Below are 20,357 nucleotides of genomic sequence, written 5' to 3' on the forward strand. Positions count from 1 at the left end.
GCTTTCCTTTCAACAGTAGTGTGACTGGAGCCTACTTTCAAGTTCCTCATATTACAAAAGGACAGTGTGCAGTTACTTTCCTGCCATGAAAGGCCCCATGCATAACCTGAGTTTAAGTTAGAAGAACTCGACTAACTGCATCCTAGAGAAGGGTGAAACAGATCAGACTGCAAACTAAGGAGTCCTGTAGGATGTGACTTTCTTGTGAGGAGAGGCTCTAAAAGCACAAGCTACACAGGTCAACTACACTGCACTTCTTTGAAAGGCCTCCCATTTTACCCTTTACATCTTTCAGCACCAGAAGCAGCTATGCAGATGGGAGTGTGATCTACATCATGAAGTAAAGATATGGCAAGACAGAGCCATTTAACAGAACCAAACCTTATCTCCCCCAAGATAAAGAATAAAAGATACAGACCTTGTTTAGACAGTCTTCACAGTAAAGTGAGCCCTTTAAACAAACCGGAGGTGCCACATTTAGGTGAAGAGAGTTGGTGCACAAGTGAGGTGTAAGCTCTGAATGGGAAAGGCGCTCTTCCAAATGCCCAGGAGCCCCACTTGGGAAATCAGAACAGGGGAAATGGCCAGCAGAGGTACAGCCCTGGAGACTCTGGAATTGATGCAGCTTGTGGACATTACTGTGACATGACTGGAAATGGAGCTTCCCACAACACGACAGGTGCTTGCAGGAAGGTAGGTTACTCTCTACACACATGCTGGGGAAGTCACTTGTAAGGCCCACCAAGTTGTTTCTAGTGGAGGCATTCTGCAGTGAAGACAGAGACTGGAAAGCAAAACCTGGCCCTACTTGACAGGTGACTGTCCCGGTGCTTGGTGAGTCTAAGAGTGAGCCCGTGTGAATCAAGCTCCCAGAACCTCCACTACTGCCACTGCCACCACCACAACGCATGGGTGAAGTGGAGGGTTCATTAGGGCAATGAGCACAGCAGCTTACTTTGGGAATAGCTGAGAGCTGTACTTTAGGTTGCTGAAGAGAATGAATATCAGGAAGTGGGACTGCTGGGAAAAATTTAGAGCCAACATGAAGGGGAGATGGTATATCCTTTAACTCCACAGCAGCTTTCTTGTTCTCCATGTACTCTTTCTGAGGAGAGATCAAGACACAAGTGAGTTTTTGGAGCCATTATGTTTTATTTTTTTCATACACGACTACATTAAAAAAATGGAAAATAATGCTCAATTCTCTTTACACCATTTAATCATAACTAAACAAATAGAACAACATCCAGTTAAGACTAGGGGCAATCCTAGCCGGGTGGTGGTGGCGCACACCTTTAATCCCAGCACTTGGGAGGCAGAGGCAGGCGGATTTCTGAGTTCGAGGCCAGCCTGGTCTACAGAGTGAGTTCCAAGACAGTCAGGACTACACAGAGAAACCCTGTCTTGAAAAACCAAAAAAAAAAAAAAAAAAAAAAAAAAGACTAGGGGCAATCCTAAGAGAGGCCTGCAGGAAGGCAACTAAAGAAAAACATACAACAAAAATTAACACTATGTTTGTCAGAATCTTAAGACAGTCAGGCAGAGGTGTCTGTTTTAGCAAGCCAGATTAACTATCCACACCTCAGAGACTATATGTAACTTCTCCTTGCTTCAAAGCACTGTCTAAAGAAAACTAAGATATGCAAACGATGATTTCACAGACAGCATTCAAGTAAGGTGGTTTATAAGCAAGTGGCTTCCTTTCATTTATTCCTGTAGGTGGTAACAGGTTTTAGTAGGGTTTTCCTTAAAGGAGACGACTGGTATTGCAAACACTGTGAATGACATCTGCCATTTGCCCAAAATGGTCCAAATGTGCTGCTGATAGCACTGAGGAAACACTGAAGCTTTAATGCAGCTTTTATAATGTGGCCAGTGCAAAGATACAGTGATTGGAACTATCCATTCTCAGTTCAAACTCAGCATCACCAAAAAGGAAAAAAAAAAAGTAGTAACATATTTGGGCTGGAGAGATGGCTCAGTGGTTAAGAGGTCCTGAGTTCAATTCCCAGCAACCACATGGTGGCTCACAACCATCTGCAATGGGGTCTGATGCCCTCTTCTGGTGTGTGTCTGAAGAGAGCAATGGTGAACTTATATACATAAAATAAATAAATCATTTAAAAAAAAAAGAAGTAACATATTTAAATATTCACAAGAAATTCTGAACAAAAAGCTATTATCAATCTTTTCTAATTTATAAGACTTAAAACTAAGAGGGTGAGCCGGGGCAGTGGTCACACCTATCTGTAATCCTGGACTTGGGAGGCCAAGGCAGAAGAATCACAAATTCAAAGCCAACCTGGACTATATAACGAAAACTTATCTCTAAAGCCACTTAACAAAGTATAAATACAATTTATTTTATACTTTTCATTGATTTTACTATGAAAGTTTTGGGGCTTTGATAAGGAGCCAAATTCCCCCCAATTTTAAACACTTAAAACCTTTGCCACTCAGAGTGGAATACTGAGTTGAGCAAATGTGTTCTTTACTGGCTGGAGAGACTGTCCAGACCACCTGCACTCATCATCTATTCAGTGTGCCATGTCCTGCACATAGTTACCGTTTGGGAACGAAGAGGCAATGTCTGCTCAGGACGAGAAAAGCAACCAGAGAATTTCCAAAGCCACGGCTTAGCATCCTTATCTTGGTGAAACCATCCAAGTGTTCTGCTGCAAGGGTTCTCAGTTCCGTTCCCTTCCATCACATAGCCAGACAATACGGGTCAACATTCTTTCATCTTTTTTCTCTTATTCTTCCACCCTGTTAAAAATGAGTCAATGTCTATGTTACTTCTTTGCACAAGTACCCATTTTAAAATGTTAAAGTTTGAGACCACAGCTGTGCTCATGGTGCAATTACTCTCAAAGAGTCAGACCTCAAAGAACAAAGACAACATGGATATCACAGCTCACTACAGGCTTCTAAAATTTGGTAAACTTGGTCGACTGTAACTATACAAATTTGATTTTGAAAAAAAAGAACTTATGATCTGAGGCTGGGAGATGGCTGAGAAAAGTATCTGCAGGGGAAGGCTTTAAAAAAGTTTTGTGCCGGGCGGTGGTGGCGCACACCTTTAATCCCAGCACTTGGGAGGCAGAGGCAGGCGGATTTCTGAGTTCGAGGCCAGCCTGGTCTACAGAGTGAGTTCCAGGACAGTCAGGGCTACACAGAGAAACCCTGTCTTGAAAAACCAAAAAAAAAAAAAGTTTTGTTTTTGTTTTTTTTTTTTAAGTATCTGCTACACAAAAATGAGGACCTGAATTCATATCCCAGCACTTTTATAAAAGACAAGCACGCAACTGTAACTCCAGCACTGAGGAGGAAAAAACAGCCAGATCACTAGAGTTTTTAATGGCTACCCTGCCCAGCAAAACCAATCAACTCCAGGTTCAGCGACATAAACACTCAAAAAATAAAGTAGGAAGGAGCCAGTGGCATGGCTCAGTGGTTAAAGGCGATGGCCTCCAAGCCTGACAACCTTAGTTCCACTCCTGAGACCATCATATTGGAGAGACTGATTCCCACAAATTGTCCTCTAGCCTCCATACTCATGCCATGGTGTGTGTGTATATACACCACACATACATACACACACATAGACAAATGTAATTTTAAAAAATTTAAATAGAGAATGAGGAGGAAGATATTCAACAACCACCTCTGGCTTCTACACACGTGTACATACATGCTTGTGCACCTGCATGCCTGCACATGTGCACACACCCACATGAACATGTCCATACACCACAGATACCATTTATGATCTACCATTCCTCATATCCCAGAGTTCTTTTCTGTGTGTGTAAATGGAGAGATACTCCCATGTGATTAAAGACCGGAGGTCAGCTTTGGGTATCTTCCTCAGTCTATGACCTTCCTCTTCTTCCTCTTCCTCCTTTTTTTAAGACAGGGTTTCTCAATGAACCTGGAGCTTACCAATTTGACTAGACTGGCTGGCATAAACCCCCGGGGTCCTCCTGTCTCTATGTTCCCAGCACTGGGATTACAAGCACATGTTACCATCATAGCAGCTTTTCTTTAAGTGCTAGGGACTAAATTCAAGTCCTTGTGCTTATGCAGTAAGTACTTTACCTATTGAGCCACCTCTCCAGCCACTAGAACTTTTCAAATGAGAAAGGATATAGCCGCCGGGCAGCGGTGGCAGTGCAAGCCTTTAATCCCAGCACTTGGGAGGCCAGCCTGGTCTACAGAGTGAGTTCCAGAACAACCAGAGATACACAGAGAAACCGTTTCGAAAAACCAAAAGAGAGCGAGAGAGAGAGAGAGAGAGAAAGGACATAACCATTCTTGAAGGACAGAGCCAAATCATGAACAGTGCCCATCTCTAGGTAAGAATTCATCTCCTCACTTGGCTGAAATAAGCCTCCAGGCTCTAATCAGACTTTCCCTATAGTTTTTCTCTCTTTTTTTTCTTTCTTTCTTTCTTTGAGACAGGAATGAATTTATTGTTTATTTATTTATTTATTTATTTATTTAAGAGACAGGAGTTCTCTGTGTAGCACTGGCTGCCCTGAAATTCACTATGTAGTCCAGGTGCTGGCCTCAAACTCAGAGGATCTGTCTACCTCTGCCTGCCTCTGCCTCTCTAGTGCTGGTACTTAAGGTATGTGGGCCACCATACTCAGCCTATAGTTTTTAACTTTCAGATATTTCTTCCTGCAAATTCTGCTTAGAGAGCAAAGAAGTTACCAGTAGATAGCATCTAATCTTAGTAAAAGAACAACCACAATGTCAACCTTTCTCTATGCCCAATGTGTGCACAGACGGGCCAAATTAAATGACCTCTGAGGACTTTGAATTCTATTCTACAAATGAAGCCAACCAACTGATTTCTTGGTTTGTTTACAATGAAAGAGCAATGTTATCACCAAACATCCAACAATTAAGGAAGTCACAACCCACAGATGTACTTCTTCTGAGTGTGAAAAGTCCATGCACACTCTTTGAGCAGAGAGACAGCTAGTAATGATGAGAACTAACCCTTATTTGTAAGTCCTTGCTGAAACAAACCAACACTGGCCACTTTCAGTGATTATTTATCAGAGATTTCATCTGTGCATATAGAAGATAATTTCTTGCCGGGCGGTGGTGGCGCACACCTTTAATCCCAGCACTTGGGAGGCAAAGGCAGGCGGATTTCTGAGTTCAAGGCCAGCCTGGTCTACAGAGTGAGTTCCAGGACAGCCAGGGCTACACAGAGAAACCCTGTCTCGAAAAACAAAAAACAAAAAAAAAAACAAAAAAAAAAAAAAAAAAACAAACAAACAAACAAAAAAAAAACAAAAAAAAAAGGAAAACATAATTTCAGCTATATCTCTGGTAAGATGCTTCTGAGATTTTTATATCTTCATGATAGGGTGAGAGGAAAATGGTTCATAACATATTTCAAGTTTGGGCGGACTGATCACATAAAGTAAATTATAGTCTGCAAGCCAAAGTCAACCTGCTGCCTGTAAGCATATGTGTGTTTCTGTGTGTCTATCTCGTTTTTCTTGGACAGGATCTGATTCTGTAATCCTGAAGTCTGGCCTCAAATTTGTAACAATCTTCCTGCTTCAGCCCCCAAATGCTGAGATTACAAGTGTGTGGCACGCCTGTATTTAAGTGGCTTAAAGACTAAGAATATATTTTGAATTTCTTAAAATTCTTGAGAAAATCTTCTTAAATGCAAAACTTAAACTTTAGTATCTGTAAAGTTCCATTAGGACATCGCTACATTCCTTCATTTAAATAATTATCTATGGCTAAGTTGAACTGTATTGAGACTTGAGTCTTTGCCATATGATCCAGTTATAAAACCCAATACATTTATTATTTGGTAGTGTGCTGGAACTATTTAAGTTTCTGTTTGTAGGTTGGGGAATGTATGGAGCTTAGTGGCATATGGAAAGGTCTAGGTTCAATCCTAGACTGAGAGGCAGAGAGGAAAGAAAAAGAAGGGAAAGAAAAAGAAGTCTGTTTCCTTGCTGTACACTGCATTATAAAAAGTGAATTAGAAAATGCATGCACTGTCCATTTTCACCACTATAGCCTATGGTATTACAAAGTAATCATTTGTTGAATGAAGGAATTAGCAAAGAATTAGCCTAGTACAGTTGAAAATAGTTTGGAGACAAGGTTTACTATCACTACTTGAATTAAAATACCTGTTTTTATTATTAAATCCAGGTTGTACCAGGTGATGGTGGCACATGCATTTAAACTCAGTACTGGGGAGTCAGAGGCAGGTGGATCTGTTTAAATTGAGACCAGCCTGACCTACAGAGCGAGTTCCAGGACAGCCAAGGATACACAGAGAAACCCTGCCTCAAAAAAACAAAAACCCACCCCACAAAATCCAGGTTGTATATCACCCAACACACTCCACTCTTGTGAGTGGAACTTGTCATATTCACAGCGTTCATAATTTCAGCATGCTTAAACCTTTTCAAAGCCAAATCCTAAAATGAACTACCATGTCTACTTTACTGAGAAACAGAAACTTTTAAATGAAGTTGCAGACCTAGCTTGAAGTCAAAGGCTCTTTCTACACCAAGGTGCCTTCAATATTGCTCAAAGAGCCGGGAGTGGTATAGCACAGAAGGCAGAGGCAGAAGGATATCTGCAAGTTTAAGGGTAACCAAGTTCCAGGCAGCTGTGGTTACACAGTGAGACTTTGTCAATAGACTGACAGATAGGCAGGCAGGCAGGCAGGCAGGCAGGCAGGCAGGCAGGCAGACATATACAGATAGATTACTCAATACAAATAAATATAAGGAAAAACATTAGTGGCCTGCAGCCTAAAATTTTCCCAAATATTCCTAGGAATTCCATTTAAGCAACTGAATCAGAGGAAGGTCTAATGTGAGAATCTTCCCTTCTGAAACTCTCAGTCTCTGAGCAACTTAGACTCTGGCTGAGAATGCAGCGTGCGACATTGCACTGCCTGCATGTTAGTTCTGAAAGCCACCTATCTGTGCAGGTGTGGGCTTGTCATCTTTCTAAACATAAGATGAGTCTGATCATCATGGCAACCCCCTTACTTACAGAGTTATTTGTAGTTTGGTGACAAGAAGATACCTGAGGATGAACTATTTCTCAAATGAACACACCCCCCCACGCTGCCACCACAAACTCCCAGTCCTATGTATTTGCTCGTTTTCTACCTTTTACCTAAAATGACTATTTTATCATTTATTTTTCTCCTCCATTAGAATATAAATTCCATGACAGCATTGACTGTATGTGAATACACGGTATGCCAACTTAGTAACTCCACTGTGCCTCACAAATATCAATAAATGACCCTGGGTAAATGTAGAGCTCACTGAAGGTGAAGGAAGACCATTTAGCTGACAACTTCCTTGTATGCAAAACAGAAAGATCCTGGAAGTCAAAAGATACTAGTGTAACTAGAAAGCACCACGTTCATGCTAGAATTAATTGACGAAGTGGCTGCTAAGAGATTGTCCGCCCAAGAGAGCTGCAAAAACACAAAAACAAAAAACACTAAGGGACTCAACTAACTCAGCTCTACCACTGTCCTTTCTCAACTTTCCAACTTTCCACATCCTGTGAAGGTTGCTACTGACACCTGGAGGGCCCGGGAGCGAGCAGGGAGACAGGCGCCAGCTGGGAGCTAAACGCCCGGAAGAGACCCGGCGAGCATTGGAGACCGACTTTTTGGCGCGGCCCCTTCGGCGGGTCCCAGTCCTGGTCCTCCAACCCCAGAAGCATCAGTCAGGGGAGAAAAGGCGCCGTTCCCAGACCAGCTGGTCAGAGCACCCGGTGCGCCCGAGTGGAGTCCCGGCATTGACAGAGGACTCACCTCAGCCACCAGCTCTTCCTCTGCTCACATTCCGACGCCGCCACCTTCCCCCCCCACCCCCCAGGCCCTTTATTTTGATTCCCGACTCCGCAGCTCCCGCCGCCGCCGCCAAGCGCACCTTCCACTTCCGCTTCCGCGCCGCCCCGCCCCTGTCGCAAAACCGACACGCTGCTCTACCACTAACCCCGCCCCTCTCCCCGATCCTCCCTGCCTCACCTCTTCCTCCATAATATCATACCCTTCCTCCGTTCCTCCCCCTATGGCCACTCCCTTTCTCCGCCCATTCCCACCGGGTCCCCACTCCGCCCGGTCTCTTCCTCCAGTAGCCCCGCCCATTCCCCCGTTCCTCTCATCCCCCTTTCTAGCTCCTCCCCTCCCTGCGTCTCGCCCAGTCTTTTCTTCCGCCCCGCCCTCGTCTCCTCGTCTCCGCGCTGGGCACGCTGGGAAACGGGGGGGGCGGGGCCTCGCGGCCCTGTAGCCTCGTCAGGCTCAGTCCCCTCCCGATAAACCTCAAAATAGGGTCTTACCTCGGGGGGCGGCCGCGGTTTTTTTTTTAGCACGAACCCCAGTTTAGGAGATCTCACCACTGGTTTAGTTACGCTGGGTCGAACGGAGCTTCCATGCGGAGAACTAGGGACTTTTGTGATGGAGGCAAGGACAGGCCTGCCAGATGTGATTTGCTAGGGTCCGGCTCTAAAAGGTCTTGGGAGCGAGGACTAAGGAGACAAGATTAATGTGAAATAAAGTGTTGTGGTGGCCTTTTAACGCTCTGCCTCGTCACATGATAACCCTTATTTTTACAAATTAAATCGTGCACGTAGCATAGCATCTTTTAACGCAACCTAGTGGCCAGTGGAGAAAGAACAGTAAAACCTGCCAATTGGGCTTTTGGCAAGGTCTGTCCTGCCTCTCGCAGTTTCAGTGCTGATAAAGTACATGCAAAGACTGCTGCTGAATATTAACACCAACGATTAAGAGTACATGATATCCTACCCAATTTTTATTTTTTTTCAGAGACAGTGTCTCACTTGTGTAGCCCAAGGTTGGCCTGGTACTCTCTCTGTAGACTATACTGTCCTCGAACTCAGATCCCATGGCCTTCTGAGTGCTATAATTAAAGGCGTTCGTGTCCCCTGGCAAACTTTTTGTTTTAATAAACCCTGTGCTTTGTAACATAAATGCTTTTCAGATGACAAGTTGGCCACGAAAAAGAAGATGCTAAAGTTATAAAAATTTTGTGAAATCAAAAATCCTTCATGTTTTAAACAAATAAACTCCGCTCTGTATCCTCCCCCTCCCCGCCCCCACTGAGCCTTGCAGCCTTCACTTTTACTTTACCTAAATATGAGTTGAATTTTTGTTTGTTTCGTTGTTTGTTTTTCGAGACAGGGTTTCTCTGTGTGATAGCCCTGGCTGCCCTGGAACTCTCTGTAGACCAGACTAGCCTGGAACTCAGAGATCTGCCTGCCGTTGCCTTCCAAGTTCAAGAAATAAAGGTGTGTTCAACCATGCCTGGCTTAAATACGAGTTTTCAGGATTCCATAGGGGGAAAGATAATTCCTGAAATTTCTAGTTCTTTGCTTACTTCCTGTTGCAAATTAGAGAAGAAATATAATCTAAATGTAGGCACAGTTTAGAATGTCGTAGCTGGCTTTAAACTAGTTTATACTTAAAAGTCTGCCAGGAAACAAATGAACTTTGCCAACTAATTAGTTGGAAGCAGAAAATGCTAAGAACGTTTTTCTTCCTGAGTCTCTGGGTAGGCAGTGCTATCATTTCGAGACTTGCATTAAGTGGAATGAATTTGGCATTCCTGGATTCCTGTGTCAGGGGAGTGAGTTCAGACATGTTGTTGAAGAATCCTTTGTGTTTCTATTGAATTCCCCAGAATACACACAGTGACTGCCTGTTCAGATGTGTATTATTGCTAAGAACACCATTGTGACTGTGTGGACGGAGAATTTTCCAAGGGAGAATTGAAAACAAATGAAAAAGATTCCAGTTGCTGTTTGTTTTGTTTTTCAGAGTCTCAAACAAGTGTGCTACTCACTGTAGGTCTCTATTTTACCTCCACTTTTTTTTGTTGTTGTTGGTTTTTTTTTGTTTTGTTTTTCGAGACAGGGTTTCTCTGTGTAGCCCTGGCTGTCCTGGAACTAACTCTGTAGACCAGGCTGGCCTCGAACTCAGAAATCCGCCTGCCTCTGCCTCCCAAGTGCTGGGACTAAAGGCGTGCGCCACCACCGCCCGGCTTACCTCCACTTTATTCTAGCTATTTTTGAATACTGACAATACTAACTAAAAACATAAAGGAAAAAAGTAATTGTGATAAATTTAAGTTATTTGAACAGATTTTTAGCTACAAAACATAAAAGTGGGAAGCAACGTTTTCCTTTGACTTTGCTTGGCATTTATTCTACTCTGAGTATGCTAGGGACAACAGGTAACATAATAAATAAAGCCAGCCAGCTAGATTAAATGAAAAGCTAAAGAAAGAACACTTTTAAAGGTCTCAATTTTGCTTACTCTACAAACAAAGATGGCATAGTGGTTAAGAACGCTTCCAGAGGAGTCGGTGGTAGTGACGGTGTGATGATGCTCCCCTCCCAGTGTCCAAATGGCTTAGAATAGTCTGTTGAGTCCACTCCAGGGGACTCTGACACCCTTTTTTGGCCTGCTTGGGCACCACATACACATAATGCACAGACATACATGCTGGTAAAACATCATACATACGCAATGCATAAATAAGAAAAAAATGTAGGCCAAGAAGAGGATGGATGGATGAATGAATGTACATAATTTAATCTTTCTAAAAGAATGTTTCCAGGGCAGCGAAGAAGGTTCAATGGTTAAATCAGCCACTGTCTAAGCCTGATAACTTGAGTTCAGATTTCCAGAACCCATGTAAAAAGCCAGAAGCAACTCATTTATCTAATCTCAGTATGCTACCAGGTGAGGGGAGGCAGAGACAGGAGAATGGCCTGAAGGTCTTAGACCAGCTAACCTGGTGTTATCAAGATAGTAGGCAAGGACCAACATCTGAGATTGTCCTCTGACCTCCCAACTTCACCCCCTGCAGGTTTCAAATTCAGGAGGGCTAGATCATGGGCTTGAGAGAAGCCTAAGTCACATGGTAAGAGCCTATCTACATCAGCAAAGCCAGAGAGAGAGAGACAGAGAGAGAGAGAGAGAGAGAGAGGGAGAGAGCAGGAAGAAGAAGAGGAGGAGGAGGAAAAGGAGGGAAGAGAGAAAGATATAATTTCTGAAATTTAATTTCTTTCCTCCTCCTCCTCCTTCTCCTCTTCCTCCTCTTCTTCTTCCTCCTCTTCCTCTTCCTCTTCTTTCTCCTTCTGAGTCAAGGTTTCTCTACATAGTCTTGCTGTCCTGGAACTCACTATAGAAACTAGGCTGACCTCTTGCTCACAGAGATACTCCTGTCTCTGCCTCCTGAGTTCTATAATTAAGGGCATTTCCACCACACCTGGCTCAATTTTATTCCTATTTAATAAAAGTATGTTTCAATTTTTTGTCAAAAGTGGCAGCATAGCTCCAGGACAACAGGAGCTGCACAGAGACCCTGTCTCATAAAAACAAAGCCAAAAAAAAAAAAAGCTTCCTTTTTTTCTTTTCTCAATAATAATCTTCATATTTATGAAACAAAGATAACAGAGATTTATTTTTGGTGTTCCACTGGATACTTTGCATTTGATTCAACTCCCCAAAGACCCAAGTTACTAAACAGAATTCTCCTCTTCCACCCATGAGGACAGGACCAAAGGAAGAGAAGTCAAACTCTCAGCTTGGTCACAGCTCAAAAGCTACAAACAAAATGACCAGAATTTAAAAAGAGAGAACAAGGCCAAGTTTAGTAGCCCAGGCCTTTAATTCCAGCTCTTTGAAAGGCAGAGACAATACTGCAAATTCAAGGCTTATCTAGACTACAGGGTGAGCTTAGGTCCAGCCTGGGCAACTTAGAAGGAATTTGACTCAAAAGAAAAAAAGGGCTGAAGGTATAGGTCAGTGGTAGAGCACTTGTCTAGAATGGGTAAGGGCTTGGTTTCAACCGACACTCCTGGGGCAGGGGGCAGGGGGCAGGGAGCAGGGGGCAGGGGGCAGGGGGCGGGGGCGGGGGCGGGGGCGGGGGCGGGGGCGGGGGCAGGGGGCAGGGGGCAGGGGGCAGGGGGCAGGGGGCAGGGGGCAGGGGGCAGGGGGCAGGGGGCAGGGGGCATTACCTGTGTAGCCCATGGGGCAGAACATGACTATAAGAGTCAAAAAGAGCCCACTGACGCTCCTTTTGTTAGCTACAAATGGAAACACTTGGATTTCCTGTACCTTTTTTTCTCATCTTTTAAACAATTATAGAAGGCTGGGGATATAGCTGAATGATACAATGTTTGCCTAGCATGGCCAAGGCCCTAGGTTCAAACCCAGCACTGCCAAAATGTAAGCTAAATATCCCTTTCTCTGGCTTCCCAGTCTCTCAAATAGCAACATTCGGCATCTGAAATTCTGTTTCCGTTTACTGTATTAACCCTTTGAGATCAGATTGTTTGTCTTATTCACCAGGTTGTAGAATTACCTTGTGCCTAACAGTACTCAATAATTAATGAACAATTAGAATGGCTTAACGTTAAACAAAATTATTATTAGCTGGGCCTGTGATCCCACTGAAAAATAAGGCTAAGACAATGGTCAGAGGCCAGCCCAAGTTACACAGGAAAAGTATTTCACAAAGGAAAAACAAAAAACATGGGGCTGGAGAGATGGCTCAGCAGTTAAGAGCACTGACTGATCTCCCAGAGGTCACTTCCCAGCAACCACAGGACGGCTCACAACCCTCCAATACCACCTACAAAAGAACTTAGCATTGTGTCTGACACACATTGGTCGTTCAACCTATGTTTATTTAACTAATACATATGTTGTACTTACTGTATACAAAGCACGGCACAAAGCGTGGTAAACTTATTTATTTAGCTCTGTGGAAAAACCCCCATTTGATCCACGAGTAATTAAATACCTTGTCTCAAATTCACACAGCTAAGTAGGATTCAAAGTCAAGTTCTTTCGCACTAAATTATTCTGTCTCTGAAGAAGCTGGTCTTAAAGATTCTATTTGGGGTGTAAAATTGTGGGACAACAAAGGCCCTGTGGGCTGGGCGGAAGTTTGTCGTTCTCTATGCCAGTTTTGTTTTTGTGCATTCTGGGCTAGTATAGCGTTTTTGGAATTGGGTAGAGCACTTTCAAGTGTAACCCGATACCAGCTATTCCTAATGCCCGGGTTTCTCTGACCAATTGTTCCTTTGTCTATTCTTAGGCAAGCGCAAGAGCAGATAAAAGCAACCAGTGTGAAGGAGAGGCGTGCGGGTGTTCCAGAGTGCGTGGCACGGCGAGCACCGAGCCTCCGGCAGGCCCGCTCCACGCCCGCCTTCAGGGCCAGTGGCCCGCGCCTCCCGCGGCCCCTCCCGCCAGGCACCACCGCGGCTTGACCGAACCGCACCTGGGCCTAAGAGGAAAAAGTTTCCAAACCTCGCTTCTCCGCGCTGATTGGCCGAGTCAGACGCGTCCCGAAAGCGGCAGCCAATGGGAGGCGCGGGCCGCGCGGTGCCGGCGGGGCTGATCGGCAAGAAAGGCCTGCTAGCCCGCGCCTCGCTGGGATCGTCGCCGCCCGGGCGGGGTAAGTGGAGCCAGGCTGCCGGCAGGGCCCCGCCACGCCCGCAGCACCCATCCGACGCGTTCCCCACACCTGCCCTCCCCAGCTCCCCACCTTCCATCCGTGAGCTCCGCCGCTCGCCCTGGCCAACTCTGTTCCTCTTCTGCTGGCTGCTTCCCTTCCCTCGAACGTCCTCAAGACCGGTGCCCGCGCCGCCCCACGGCCCCGAGTCCCTCGCCTACCCCTTCAGCCCACAGTTCCCGGGTCCCCAACTGCTGCCACACGGGTACCAGTCTATACCCATCCTCTCCCTCGATGCCTATGGGTCTCGGCCGCTGGACGTTTCAAATTTCCCTAGACAGCACTTTGGATCGGATAAACTTTACCCGATAAAGGGTGAGAGTGCTTACTCCACATCGTGGATGGTTGGCCCAGCTCACCTACCTCTTTGAGGTTCTGGGCAACCCGGAGTCACCTTGACTCCGGAGCGACTAAGTCATCTCGGTTTTGTCCCAGGCTGTGTGCATCCTTCTACTTTTCAGCCGGAACCTTCCTCAACTTCTCTGGCTGGGTGGAGGTTTGTAATTTTTCTCTGCCACCTGTTTCTGGGTATTGTGTGCTAGGATAACCTTTTAGGACTCAGAAAGGTTTTGCTTTTGAAATACAGTCTGATATAGACTACTACAAACAGAGCCTGAGGGTATATGACCACGAACCCCTCTTCCCCAACACACTGATATTCAACCAGTTTTGAGGTTTAATTCCCCTTACAGAATTCCATATGGAGTTCAGTAAGGGTAACTTACAGAACTATGACCAACCCACCAACCCTTCTAAAGACGCGGGTACCTTCACTTTTTATAGTTGATCTTAACTTGGATAATAGTTTGCTACCTTGACTTAGCCTGTGAGGATATTATTTTTGCTTCTAAAGTTCTACTTTAGAACTTATGAGCCTGGTGAGATTAACCCCCCCCCCTTTTTTTTTTTTCAGATGGAATTTCCTAGCGTGAGCCTCTGCAGCCTGTTGCTGCAGGGGTTGCACTGGGGTTGTGGAGGACTCTCAGGGAGGACTCTCAGTGGGTGTTAAATGATTGAGAAAACTTGGAGAAGGGCCAATTCCCTGGCACCTTAATCAATAGAATAAAATGGCCTCTGAACAATAGTTACTGTTTTTATTCTTACTCAAATGTATCCCCACCCCCAGAAACTGAGAGTGAACCAGGGCCTTTTGCATTCTGGGCCTGGCTCTATTCTGGAGCCCTGCCTTAGCCACCAAGTATAACCCTTTTAAAAATTCAAATGCAGCCACATTGTCAACTCAAAAACACAGCCCTCACCTTAATCAGAATAATAGTTCCTTCTGGAACCCAATATGAATTACAGTGGCTCAGGAGCACAGATTGCTGTTTCCTCAAGCACCATGCTCCACTGTTGCTTACCTGAAATCTTACTGGTTACAGAACAGAGAAAGTAGTAAATTAAAGTGTTTACCAGATTCAGTGGTAGGGGTCACAGCAGGGAAAACCTTGGTAGAGTTTGGACTGGGGAAGGCTAGAAGTCAGCTCAGAAGACATTTTAGGTTTTGATACTGTACTGGCTGGTTTTGTGTGTCAACTTACACAAGCTGGAGTTACCACAGAGAAAGGAGCCTTCCTTGAGGAAATGCCTCCATGAGGGCCCATTGTGGGTGGTGCCATCCCTGGGCTGGTACACCTGGATTCTATAAAAAAGCAGGCTGAGCAAGCCAGGAGAAGCAAGCCAGTAAGCAGCATTCCTTCATGGCCTCTGCATCAGCTCCTGCCTCCAGGTTCCTGCCCTGTGCAAGTTCCAGTCCTGACTTCCTTTGGTGATGAATAGAAATGTGGAAGTGTAAGAGAATAAACCCTTGCTTCTTGGTCATGATGTTTTGTGCAGGAATACAAACCCTGACTAAGACAGATACATACAAGGATGTTAGGTAAAACCCTGGTATGGGCAATGAATGGCTTTCAAAGAGACTAAAAATAGCACAAGATAATTTGCCTCTGATTTGCAACATTTTAACTCTCCACAATCTTGAAGTTCAGTCGTTTGGTCTTCTAGAATCTTTAACATAGGTGCAGCTGGTCCTCGTTCTTTCCTTCCTTCCTTCTGGAAACTTCAGTTCGCAATATATTACTGTAAATCATATTTCTTTTACTAAAAATTCATTATAGAGAATTGTGTCAGGTACAGGTTCAAACTCAGTGCCTGTTGTAGCCACATTCTGGCACTTTCTTCCAGTTCCTCTCTATCCCTTGTTGCAGAGAAGGAGACAACAGCTATCAAAACTGCTTTTCTATGTTAGTGCATATAGTTCTGATTTAACATCATCATGGTTTCCCAGGTGTCTTGTGCTGGTAGTTCTTCATGTTAGAGAATGGTGAGTGGCCCTTTGAGGACAAGGACATGTCCTTGCATATCTTTGTACTTAAGCAGTATGAAGACAGAAGCTAGTCTTAGTGACTCTTGATGTATTTGACCACAGTGACATCACTTCTGTAAATACATACCATGTGTCCGTCATCACACAGGTCAGATGTGAATATCTGGCTCCTTTCTCTTCCCTGCCCGCCTCTCCCCTCTCCCCTCTCCCCTCTCCCCTCTCCCCTCTCCCCCTCTCTCCCCCTCTCCCCCTCCCTCCCCCTCTCCTCCTCTCCCCCTCTCCACCTCTCCCCTTCTCCCCCTCTCCCCCTCCCCCTCTCTCCTCTTCTCCCTCTCCCTCTCCCCCTCTCCCCCTCTCCCCCTCTCCCCCTCTCCCCCTCTCCCCCTCCCTCTCACCCTCTCCCCTCACCCTCCCTCTCTTTCTTCCCCTCCCCCTCCCTCTCTTTCTCCTTCCCTCTTCCTCTCCCTCCCTCTCTCTCTCCTTCTCCCCTTCCCTCCCTCCCTCTCTCTCTGTTTGTGACAGGGTTTCTCTGTATAGCCTTGGCTATCCTGGAACTTGCTCTATAGGCCAGGCTGGCCTCAAACTCTAGGAGATTCTCCTGCCTCTGCCTCCCAAGTGCTGGTATTACAGGTGTCAACCGTCACTTGACTCCCATTCACCTCTTGTTTTGATAGAGACATAACTTGGGCTGGAGAAGGGTATTGGTTCATTTGTATCCAGTATTGATGACCAGCTTGGCTAGCTTTGTTCACTCAGACATCACTTTATTTCTTTTCTAGAAATTTGAAATTAGAGGTGTGTGTCTGGAGTGTGTTTTCAAACAATTTTGTAGATTTAATTTTGGGGGACCCTTCCCAACAAAACCAATCCTAGGGACTGAGGAGATGACTCGGCCACCAAAGTTCTTATTTCAAAGTATAAGGACCTAAATGGTGTCCCCAGCACCAGAGTAAAAAGCTGGTGTGATGGCTCACAGCTGTGATTTACAGTGCTGGGCTTCAGGGGCAGGAGGGCCCTGAGGCTTGCTGCCCAGCCAGTGGAGCAGAATGTGAGCCCCAGGTTCCGTGAGAGACCTTGCCTCAAAACAAAACAACACAAAAAGAGTGGAAAGCGATAGGTAAAGATGCCTGCTGTCCTTCTGGCCCTGCATGCACAGGAACACCTACACACACCTGCACATACACAGAAACCCCATGCTGAATTCTTAGACGTCTAAAACCAAGTTCTAGGAAAAAGGTGCTTTTTAGGATTTGCATTTTGAATTTTGTGTGGTGTATGTAGTTGTTAGCATAGGGGTACTAGGTAGAGTCTATGAGAGTTATCTTTCTTCAGTTGTTTTCCATCTTAATTTTTGTATTTATTTTTTAAGGCTCACTGAACTTGAAACTCCTTAGTTGGGTTAGGTTGGTTGGCCAGTGAGCATCAGGGATCTTGCCTATCTCTGTCTCCCCGTACCCAGCACGGGGGTTATAGACCACCATTGTGCAGCTTTTTACATGGATGTTTTGGATTTGAACTCAGGTTCTCATGTTTGTATGAGAGCCCTTTACTGACTGCGCCATCTCCCCTGCCCTGGCAAACATATTTGTGTGACCTAGAATGGGAGAGATTGGTCCACAGAGGCATAAGATGGCACCAAGGCATTGAGAAGAAAGTTACCTACACGTGAGTAATATAAATGGACGTCATATTCTCTTAGTTTTTGATAGTACCAGGAATTAAACCCTTGTGCGCTAGCTGAGTGCTCCCCTGACTGAGCTACCTACCTGGTTCTTTGTTTCTACTTTATTTTTGAGATAGGGTCTTGGTCTTCCTACGTTGTCTAGGCTGGACTCACATTTAAGAATCCTCTGCCTCACGTGCCTTGGTAGCTGGGATCATAGGCTTTGTGGGATTGTGGCAGAGACCACCACTCTGTTGTAGTGTTCATTTTTAAGGTAGCAGGCACAAGGCTGTACTGTAACCTGGTATGAACACCTGTTATAATGGTGTTTTTAAAAGACAGTGGTCCAAACTGATGTCCTGCCAATCTTTGTGCAACTTTGTAGTTCTTGAACTTGACTTCAAAAAGACATACTGCATTTGGGTCAGGTTGCTTCCACCACTGCTTCGTGGTTGCAGAGATGGTCAGGCGGTGCAGTAGCTACTGCCTCTGGCTGTTCCTGCTCCTCTTCCCTCCTCCCTTTCCCCTCCTCTTTTTCTTTTTTCCCCTTCTCTCTTCCCTTCTCTTCCTCCTCCTCCTCCCCTTTTTTTCCTCACTATCATCTCAGGGTTCATGTGCCCCAAGCTGGCCTTCAACTGGCCTTCTCAAGGATGACCCTGAACTTCTGATCCTCCTGCTTCTGTCTCCTGAGTGCTGGGATTACAGGCATGCAATTACATGTTGTCCTTCTAAGAGTTGTCTTGGTCATGGTGTCTGTTCACAACAGTAAACCCCTAACTAAGACAGACACCTCCCCTGTAACCTACACACACAACTTCCATCAGTTTCTTTCCTGAAGATCAAGTTTTAAATTTCATTAGGCAAGATAATAACAATTTGAGAAGGTTTTTGTTTGTTTGTTTTTGTTTTTCCTGCTGAGCACTATGTGACACATGCCTACAGTCCTAGCACTTAGGAGCTTGAAGCCAAAGGATCAGAAGTTCAAAGTCAGCATACATAATGAGTTGCAGTCCAGCTGGGGCTACATAGTAAGATCCTGTCTCAAAAACCTCTCTCCCCTCCCTCTCCTGTCTCCCTCTCTGCCTTGCCCTTTCTCTTCTCTGTCTGGGTTCATGTTCATGTGTGTGCAGGTGCGTGTTCATATGAAGGTCAGATCTTGTAAGACAAGGTCTGTTTGTAGCTTGTATACCAAGCTAGCTGGCTCATGGGCTGAGGATTCTCTCTCTGTCTCTTATCTTGCTGAGAGAGCACTGGAATTACAGACATGTGCTACCACATCTGACTTTACCTCAGTGCTGGGGCTCTGAACTCAGCTTGTCTCACTTGCTCAGCAAACACGTTACCCAGTTGCCTGTCTCCCCAGCTCAGGAAGCCCCTTTCTAAATCTCCTCTGGCAGCAGTCCTATGTTTTCTAAACTGGGAACTGTATCCAATACTGACAGGGAGGGATTGATAAGCTCCAATCAAATATAGCTGCCCTGGTGATGATTCTGATAGGATCCCATCTCTCTAGGTCCATTGGCAACCTTTTCCTATTGGATCCTTTCTCAGACAGGCTGTTCCTTGTGAGTTTCTATCAGTAGCAGTGCAGAAGGCCACTCAGCCTCAGAGGCTCACCTCGCTGCTGGTTAATTGTAGGTTAGCCCATGTTTGCACGGACTCACCTTGGGCTTGGTTCAGCTCCTGAGCTGCTGTCTCAGTGTAAGTTAGACCCATTGCTGAGCCAGTCATAGATGCAGAGGCATGTTCAGGCTTGTGCTTCCTCCCGATGCTATGACAGCTACCTGAACCACACAGGATGAGAGTGGGGTTTCTTATAAAGGAACATTGGAGTACTATTACAGGAAGATGGAAGAACCTCTGAGCAATACAGGGAGGGACTGTTTATAAATCATCCTCTTTCTGTCACTTCAGGTTCCCTGCCTTGATCAGCCACGGGTGGGATTGCAAAGTGACAGTTTCTCTGAATTAGTGAAAGAGAAATAGTAGGTCTCTTGTTTGTAGCTTGGATATCAAGCTAGCTGACCCATGAGTTTCTGATGATCCTGTCTCTGTCTCTTATCTTATAGTGATGTTTTTCAGCCAAAAAGTAGTGTTGGTTTTGTCGTAAAGAGTGACTTGTGTGTGTGTGTGTGTGGACACCCATGAAGGTGTCTTAATCATTCTCTTGGATTTCTGACAGTTTGTATACACTGTGGTCATACTCAGCCCTCCGTCCTCTTCAATTCCACCCCTCAAATTCCCATTCCACTGTCTTGTCTTGGTTTTGTTTTTGCTTCGTGACATGCTGGTTTAACTAGGGCTGGTTGAGTCTCCACCTACTTTTTTGAGGCATGATGTCAGTGAACCTGGAGCCCACTGATTTGGCCAGACCAGCTGGCCAGTGAGCTCTGGGGATCCTGCTGTTTGTACCACACAACCCTCCAGCACTGTGGTTATGGCCTAGCTTTTTACGTGAGTGTTTGGGGTTGAAACGCAGGTCCTCAAGCTGTGTAGCAGGCACTATACCCACTGAGCCATCTCCTCAGCCTTCTCCCCCTCCCCCACTTTATGCCTGGTCTCACTGTGTTGCCCAGGTTGGTTTCAAATTCCAAGGCTTGGGCTGCAGACTTCTTCTCTCCGTTTCCCTAATGCCAGGCTGCCCCAGGCCCCTGTTGTTTTCCAAGTTCCTTGGACTCTGTTTTCCTCCTCTGTTCTAAGCTCTGATTTTATCTACCTTCATTTCTTTTCCTGTATTGCTGCAGGAGATCCATTTTACTCCTTGGCCTTCACCAGCCAGCCAGCCACGCCACCAGGATGA

At 45.4% G+C, this 20,357-nt stretch overlaps 2 protein-coding genes across 6 annotated transcripts in view; one reads left to right on the forward strand and one right to left on the reverse strand.

Moving 5' to 3' along the window:
• The window catches only part of Marf1 (meiosis regulator and mRNA stability factor 1), a 50,449-nt gene extending 42,477 nt beyond the window's left edge, over window positions 1-7,972 (reverse strand). For 2 of the 3 annotated variants that reach the window (XM_034504558.2, XM_076937470.1), the window contains exons 1-3: window positions 7,835-7,972; window positions 2,567-2,766; window positions 419-1,105 (exon numbers count right to left, since the gene is read on the reverse strand). In XM_034504558.2, the coding sequence (XP_034360449.1) occupies window positions 419-1,105; window positions 2,567-2,707 (828 nt within the window). In that variant the 5' untranslated portion in view covers window positions 2,708-2,766; window positions 7,835-7,972. The remainder of the gene's footprint in view (window positions 1-418; window positions 1,106-2,566; window positions 2,767-7,834) is intronic. The other variant, XM_076937471.1, reaches the window with a different exon arrangement.
• Window positions 7,973-13,170: 5,198 nt separating this feature from the next.
• Nde1 (nudE neurodevelopment protein 1) overlaps window positions 13,171-20,357 on the forward strand; it is a 32,205-nt gene continuing 25,018 nt past the window's right edge. For 2 of the 3 annotated variants that reach the window (XM_034504564.2, XM_034504560.2), the window contains exon 1: window positions 13,171-13,511. The gene's annotated coding sequence lies outside the window, so the exon portion shown is untranslated. Of the gene's footprint in view, window positions 13,512-14,045; window positions 14,065-20,357 lie in introns of those variants that run through there. The other variant, XM_076937472.1, reaches the window with a different exon arrangement.

Source organism: Arvicanthis niloticus, chromosome 6 (genome assembly GCF_011762505.2).
Source record: "Arvicanthis niloticus isolate mArvNil1 chromosome 6, mArvNil1.pat.X, whole genome shotgun sequence".
In the NCBI taxonomy this organism is placed as follows: Eukaryota; Metazoa; Chordata; class Mammalia; order Rodentia; family Muridae; genus Arvicanthis; species Arvicanthis niloticus.